Source organism: Salvia splendens, chromosome 7 (genome assembly GCF_004379255.2).
Source record: "Salvia splendens isolate huo1 chromosome 7, SspV2, whole genome shotgun sequence".
Classification (NCBI taxonomy): Eukaryota; Viridiplantae; Streptophyta; class Magnoliopsida; order Lamiales; family Lamiaceae; genus Salvia; species Salvia splendens.
Window position 1 is genome coordinate 36,507,570 of NC_056038.1, and position 6,977 is coordinate 36,514,546.

At 44.4% G+C, this 6,977-nt stretch overlaps 1 protein-coding gene across 2 annotated transcripts; it reads right to left on the reverse strand.

Moving 5' to 3' along the window:
- Positions 1 to 4,176: 4,176 nt before the first annotated feature.
- On the reverse strand, positions 4,177 to 6,379 carry LOC121811692. Of its 2 annotated transcripts, XM_042212594.1 has the most exons (5): positions 6,290 to 6,379; positions 5,436 to 6,088; positions 4,705 to 5,352; positions 4,523 to 4,630; positions 4,177 to 4,370 (listed from the first exon to the last, which is right to left on the reverse strand). In XM_042212594.1, the coding sequence occupies exons 2-5, from the start codon at positions 6,072 to 6,074 to the stop codon at positions 4,338 to 4,340; spliced, it is 1,428 nt and encodes a 475-aa protein (XP_042068528.1). In that variant the 5' UTR covers positions 6,075 to 6,088; positions 6,290 to 6,379; the 3' UTR covers positions 4,177 to 4,337. The 2 variants fall into 2 exon arrangements, with proteins under 2 accessions (XP_042068528.1, XP_042068527.1); XM_042212593.1 differs by lacking the exon at positions 6,290 to 6,379 and having other exon boundaries at positions 5,436 to 6,199.
- Positions 6,380 to 6,977: the final 598 nt, after the last annotated feature.

Sequence of the window (6,977 nt, forward strand, 5' to 3'; positions counted from 1 at the left end):
GGCCTTCTTCTCGTACAAGCACCGCGCTGATGGTTTGATCCGATGCCGCTAAGTATAAGAATAGTACTTCGGCTTCGGCTGGAGCAGAGAGAATAGGAAGCTCGGCTAGATAACTTTTGAGCTCGTCAAAGGCCTTTTTCTGCTCGGCTCCCCACTCGAACTTTGGTGCCTTTTTCAACACCTTGAAGAACGGCAGTTGCTTTTCGGCTGCTTGGGAAAGGAATCGACTCAGTGCGGCTAGACATCCGGTTAGCCTTTGCACGTCATGTATGGACTTCGGCATTGCCATGTTCTGAACGACTTGAACTTTTGAGGGGTTTGCCTTGAGTCCGTCTTTTGAAACCCAACAACCCAGAAACTTTCCCGAATCTACCAAAAAGGTACACTTTTGGGGATTAAGTTTGAGGTTGGCTTTCTTGAGCACGTTGAGAGTGGACTTGAGGTTGTGCTCGTACTCCGAGGTGCTTTTGCTCTTGACGACTATATCGTCAACATATACTTCGACTTCCTTTCCAATCAGGTGCCGAAAAAGCTTGTCTACCATCCTTTGATAAGTGGCTCCGGCATTCTTTAAACCGAATGGCATCTTTTTATAAGCGAAAATGCCGAAATCAGTAATGAAGGCCGTTTTTGAAGCGTCAATCTCATCCATTAAAACCTGATGGTATCCTTTGTATAGATCAAGAAAACAAAAAATTTCAAAGCCTATCAGAGCTTCTACTTTTTTATCTATGTTCGGAAGGGGATAGCAATCTTTGGGACAGTGCTTATTTAGATCGGTGAAATCTATGCACATCCGCCATCCTCCTTCCTTTTTCTTGATCATGACAGGATTGGCCACCCACGAAGGATACTTCACTTCGAATAACACATCCGCCTTCAATAATTGACGGACTTCGTCATGGATGACTTGACTTCGTTCTGCCGCAAAGAGTCTTTGCTTCTGTTTTATCGGCCGGACCGAAGGATCAATATTTAAACGATGAGTGATTACCTCGGGGGGCACTCCGGTCATGTCCAACGGAGACCATGCAAAGACGTCTTTGTACTCCTTGAGGAGCTGGATGGTTTTTTCCCGAAGTAGAGGCGTTCCCGCGAAGCCGATCTTAACCGTTCTGGATGGATCGTCTTCGTACAGCTGAACTGTCATCGAGTTCGGCTCCGGTATGACTTCGGTCATCGCCTCTGACTCCGGCTGCTGTGATTGCTATGCTTGGTGGTGCCGATCTGACTGCTCGGCACTTCTAAGCGCAATTTGCAGGCATTCCTTTGCTCTTTTTTGGTCACCTCGGATGACCGCTATCCCTCCTTTAGTAGGGATCTTGATGGTGAGGTGATAGGTGGAGCAAACGGCCCGAACTGTGTTGAGCCAGTCTCTTCCCATGATGACGTTGTACGGGGACCGAGCTTTTACCACGAAAAACTCAATCATCGTACTGGAGCTAGTAGGCGCTTTCCCCACCGTGATCGGAAGGCTGATAATACCTTCAGGGCGGGTGTCCTCCTGGGCGAAGCTCTTCAGGGGAAGCGGAGCCGGGCTGAGCCGAGCTGGGTCCACTTCTAGTTTGTCGAAGCACTCTTTAAAAAGAATGCTGACTGACGCTCCTGTATCCACAAACACCCTGTGGATCAGTTTGTTTGCCACTCCGGCTTGGATGACAATGGCGTCTTGGTGAGGAGAGATGGCCGGGACGGGATCAGCATCCGAGAACGTAATCACTTCGTCCTGCTTCAGCCTTTTATGCGTTGGCTCCTCTCGATTGGAGCCCCTGCGCTCTGACTTCAGGGACGACTTGGTCTTCCCGGCAGGGAGAGCGTCAATAGTCAGGATTACTCCATCATATTGCGGCTCGTCATCGTCTTCGGGATCCGGCTGCCTTTTCGGATCCTGAGGAGCGCAGTTCGCACCTCTCTGCTTCTTATTCTTCTTTGACTGCTTGCTTTGGTATTTTTTCAATGTCCCTGCCCTCACAAGAACATCGATACCTGCAGCCAAGTTTCTGCACTCCTCGGTATCGTGACCGTGGTCTTGATGGTAGGAGCAGTAGTTATCCTGGGGTCGGCGCGCGGCAGATTTCGTCATCCGCTTTGGCTTTTCGAACAGGTCGGAGTGTAGTTCGAAAATTTCCGCTCTCGGCTTGTTCAGCGGCACGAACTGAGCGGGCGGCTTCTCGGGATTGAGACGGGGTCCCAATCTGTCTTGCACCGGAGTCCTTTGAATCCTTTCAAAAGGAGTTCGGCGAGGATGTCCCTGATCGCCAAAAGGAGTTCGGCGAGGATGTCCCTGATCGCTATGATCGGGCTTCCTCCTGTCTCCTCGGGACGATGAGCTGTCTAACGACCGTTTGCGACGGTCTGCCTCATCGGCCCGGGAGTACTGGTCCGCAATGTCCCACATTTCCTGAGCTGTCTGCGGACCGCACTCAACGAGCTTCCTGTAGAGAGCTCCGGGCAGGATTCCATTTTGGAATGCCGAGATGACAAGCAGATCGTTGAGATCGTCTACTTGCAGGCATTCCTTGTGGAATCTTGTCATAAAGTCGCTGATTTTTTCGTCGCGACCTTGACGAATGGAAAGCAGCTGAGCCGAAGTGATTCGGGCTTCCGCTTTCTGAAAGAACCTCCTGTGGAAGGCATCCATTAGATCTCGGTAAGATCTGATGCTGCCCTGGGGGAGGCTATCGAACCACCTTCTCGCGTTCCCGATGAGCAGCTCGGGAAACAGCTTGCACATGTGGACCTCGTTGAGACCCTGGTTCGCCATGTTATACTGATAGCGCCCCAAGAAATCGTGAGGGTCCACGAGCCCGTCGTAAGTCATCGACGGAGTTCGGTAGTTCTGCGGTAGGGGAGTTCGGGTGATGTCGTCCGAGAACGGAGTCTTCAGTGCTCCGTACACGGCGAATCCGATATCTCGTCGGTATGGAGGAGATTGAGTTCTCCTGTGATTCCGGTACCGAGGAAGAGCAGGAATATGTCGGGGTTGAGGATTCTTCTTCCTGGAAGACACGGCACTACTGCGGTAGTGACTTTCATGTCTGGATGAGGAAGGAGAATCCTCCGCTTTCGTCTTCGGCTCTTGGCTCTTTTGCAGGAAGGCTAAGAACTCATCCTGCTTCTCAGCCAAGAACAGCTTGACAGCCTCATTCAAATCAGGCTGCTGGGAAGACTCAGTGGGACGATTTTTGGAGCGGCCTGTTCCTTCGCCATGAGAACTGGTGGTGGATTTATCCCTAGGCTGTTTTCCAGACCTATGGGATGGATTGGCTTCCTCCTGGTTCTCACGGGCAGGAATACGGGTACTCTGCGATCTGGTATGCATTTTTTGGGTGGAAAAAAATGGATCAAAAATTCGCTTTATCACAAATTTTGTTCTCTGCTTCCCACAGACGGCGCCAGTGATGGATCCGCGAATTTTTGATGTTAGCAAATGCTGGTAGAGAATGAAAATACAGACACAAAGAATTTACGTGGTTCGATTTACTGAAGTAAATCTACGTCCACGGGAAAAAGGGAGGGCAAGATTGTATTGCTTGATCTGTTTTCTACCGCTTACAAATACAAACTTGCTATTTGCTATATGGTGTTTTATCTCTAGAGAGCTTAACCCCCTCATATCAGATCTAAGTTCCATTTATATCTTGGACTAAGATCGTGGCTTGCATCACCACCCTAAGTCGTGGATGTCGTGTAGGTCATGGCCTAAGATCGTGGATGTAGCGTAGGTCATGGCCTACGATCGTGGCCTGAGTTGACACCACGTGGTAGTGGGTGTGTTGGACATCCTGTATGGGTCCACTAACTCCTTGTTCGGTCGAATACTGAGACCGAACTGCTTTGGTTGCCGATCTGAGAGTAGAGCTTGATGCCGACCTGAGAGCAGAGCTTGATTGGTTGGCTTTTACCGAGCTGTAGGCTGAGGCCGAACTCTTTGGTAATGCCGAACTCATACTCCTGCTTTGGTTGCCGATCTGAGAGTAGAGCTTGATGCCGACCTGAGAGCAGAGCTTGATAGGTTGGCTTTTACCGAGCTGTAGGCTGAGGCCGAACTCTTTGGTAATGCCGAACTCATACTCTTCCTTGGGCTTTGGGCTGATGGGCCGTCATTGCTGTTGGGCTTGTTTAGTACGCACCCCATCATACAACATACTCAATCAGTTTAATGAAGGCATATTGTAAGTAAAATCACACTTTTTCATGATAATCTTGACAGTCTCAAGTTGCAAAGTATTTGATCATACAAAGCCAAAAAAAGAACAACATTTTGCTTCCAGAAAACTAAGGATGTAATAAAACAATAACAAAGCTGCAAAGGTAAACAATATTTTGCAGTACTTTCAGACTTCTTGCTTCACCCGTTTGTTGGAATTCTGAGTAAGAAGAGAATCAGAGAGATGAGAAGTGGATGTTAGAGAGGCTTCAGTATACACAAAGCCTGTACCAATCAACTAACTTATACACATAAAATGTCAATCAAAGTGAATATATCTACAAAAATTAATTCTAAGTGTACTATTATTACCTCTTTGAATCCTGTTTTAATCTCCCTTTTTTTGATCAGCACGGAATTGAGCAGAGCATCAGTGAGAACAGATGTGGACGTAAGAGCCGCTTTCAGTATGCATAAGGCCTGTAAACAAACATCAAATCTTCATGAATCAACATTTAAACATATAAACAAAAGTAATTTCAAATAACATTTACCTCTTTCAATCCGACTTGCACCTCTACTTCTTCGACATCAGACATAGGGATATTCTTCTCACGTAGAAAGGAAATGGTCGAATGGATACATAAAGGATTCATCGTTAGATCATCCATCACCATATAAGCTATTGGCCTAGCGAGATATCTACCCTGCCCTTTCGGAAACTTAAGGGAAGAAAATTTGAACTTTCTAAGTTCATCACGAGTCATGCATTGTTGATCAAGGGGAAGAATGTAGTTCTCGAAAACAGAACCATGAACAAGACTAGGTTTCATTAGTCTATTTTTCATAGACGGACTCTTGAAATACTTGTCAGCCAGATCAGCTACGCTCCGTTGCAAGATATCTATACCCTTTATACACGTCTTACCAGCAAGAAGATGCCCAACTCCTCCCAGTGGGATGATTAATAAACTGAAGAGAAATTCAACAAAATCATCCTCAGCTAGAGCATACAATAACTTGCATTTAGACTTTTGCACCACCATTTTCAAAACCATCTTCTTAGACCCTAACTTCTCTTGAAATTCAGTATGATTAACCAATGTCTTTGGCTCGGGAGCAAGAGCCAAACTTGTTTTGTTTAGCACGAGATCCGCCAATGGAGTTGCAGAGATGAAGCACAGCTTCAGCAAAGTCAAGATCTATTCAAAAACAAAAGTAAAATTTGTAATCAAAAACTACAAAAGCTGAATGAACCTATAGAGAGAGAATCAAGAATAATCACCTCCTTCAAACCTATATTCACATCAATCGACTCAGCCTTGTCCATGTTTGCAATGCCAAGAACGCTGGCGATTTGAAAGATACCCATAGCACTGGGAAATATCCGCAGATCATCAGAGATGATGAAAGAAGCCCTGTCCGCAGCGAAAACTCCTTCAAAAGCAGCTTTAGCCACTTTTTTAGGTTCGTCTGTTGTTGTAGTTGTACGACCATATACTGTGTGTATAAGGCAATCAGCTTGATCATAGTATATGCTTACACTATGAGTCCCAAAACTGCAGGGGCCACAATGAAAATATTTAGTAGGCTGAAAATCAGTGAGACTCAGCTTTAGCATTCCGCATTCAACTTCAAATGGACTTCTTGGATTGAGCAGGAGGTTCTTAGCATCGTTTGACACGAAGTCGGCATTGTCAGCACATGCTAAGCTGTGGTACAAATTGGTCAGGCTTCCAATGGCGGGCGCCTTCTGGCCAAAGTGGTCGTTCAGGACTTTGACAATTCTTCCCATAGGCAAAGTCAAGAAGCTCAGCAGAATGTCTACAAATTGGCAGTCGGATTCTGCAAAGAGCACCTTCTTTTTCTTCTCGTCGATCATCACTTTCAAGGTGAACTTGAAATCCTCGCTAGCATTAGTCATCCTAGCTAGTAGTACTGGTGGTATAAATTAAAAAGAGAGACATGTGAAATTAGGATCTCATGAGTTACTATAAGATTGATTAGTTTTTCACCAAAATTCATGATTTATCTATCTATTATCAACTGTTTTTCGCCAACAATTTTTGGATTTAATACAGCAATCTAAAGGTGGATTTTGTATGCAGAAACAAGTGTAAATGGAGAGCCACAACTTACCTAATCACAAAGGAGTGGCGGCGGAGTGGCGATTGGAACTTGAAAATGAAATTGTAAAGCCAATATAAATGAATTGATATTGTAGTTATATACACTAATTTTTTCAAGCGCATCTACACGGTTCTTATACGATTACCAAATCTAGGTTTTGGTGGTTATGAAGATCTTGGATAAGTATGGCATGATTTTGAATGATATATGGAACATATATAGGAAAGATACATATTAAGATTCTCTCATTCTAAAGACAAGATCAGCCTCCATCTCAATAAAATTCTTTTGAATTGTATAATTATGAACAAAATTCTATCTTATAAATTTATATTATGTGGTGAATACGTATTTACTAATTTACTAATCTAGTAAAATTTGACTCTGTTTTTTAGTTTTATATTTCTATTTTAAGAAAAATATTTCTTTTTAGTAGTATTATTATGTACAAAATTCTATATTCTTATTGTAGATTGTATTATGTGATGAAATAATATATGCTGCATATGACTTAGGTTTGTGTTAAAGTGACATCATATCACCATTTCTAGCCAATTATTTGTACACGTAGACGAATAATCAGTTGCCATGTGGCAATCATAAAAAATGCTCAAGGGTAAATTTTCTCGGTCTACAATATCCAATACTCTAGAGTCTAGACTGTAATTTTTGTCCGTCTGCAATATCCAATATGCTG

Coding starts and splice junctions, on each gene's coding strand:
- LOC121811692 (XM_042212594.1), bottom strand. CDS start 6,074: ATGACTAATGCTAGCGAGGATTTCAAGTTCACCTTGAAAGTGATGATC. Junction 4,631..4,704: donor TGCAAGTCGGATTGAAAGAG/GTAAATGTTATT, acceptor GTTTGTTTACAG/GCCTTATGCATACTGAAAGC. Junction 4,371..4,522: donor TTAAAACAGGATTCAAAGAG/GTAATAATAGTA, acceptor CTTCTTACTCAG/AATTCCAACAAACGGGTGAA.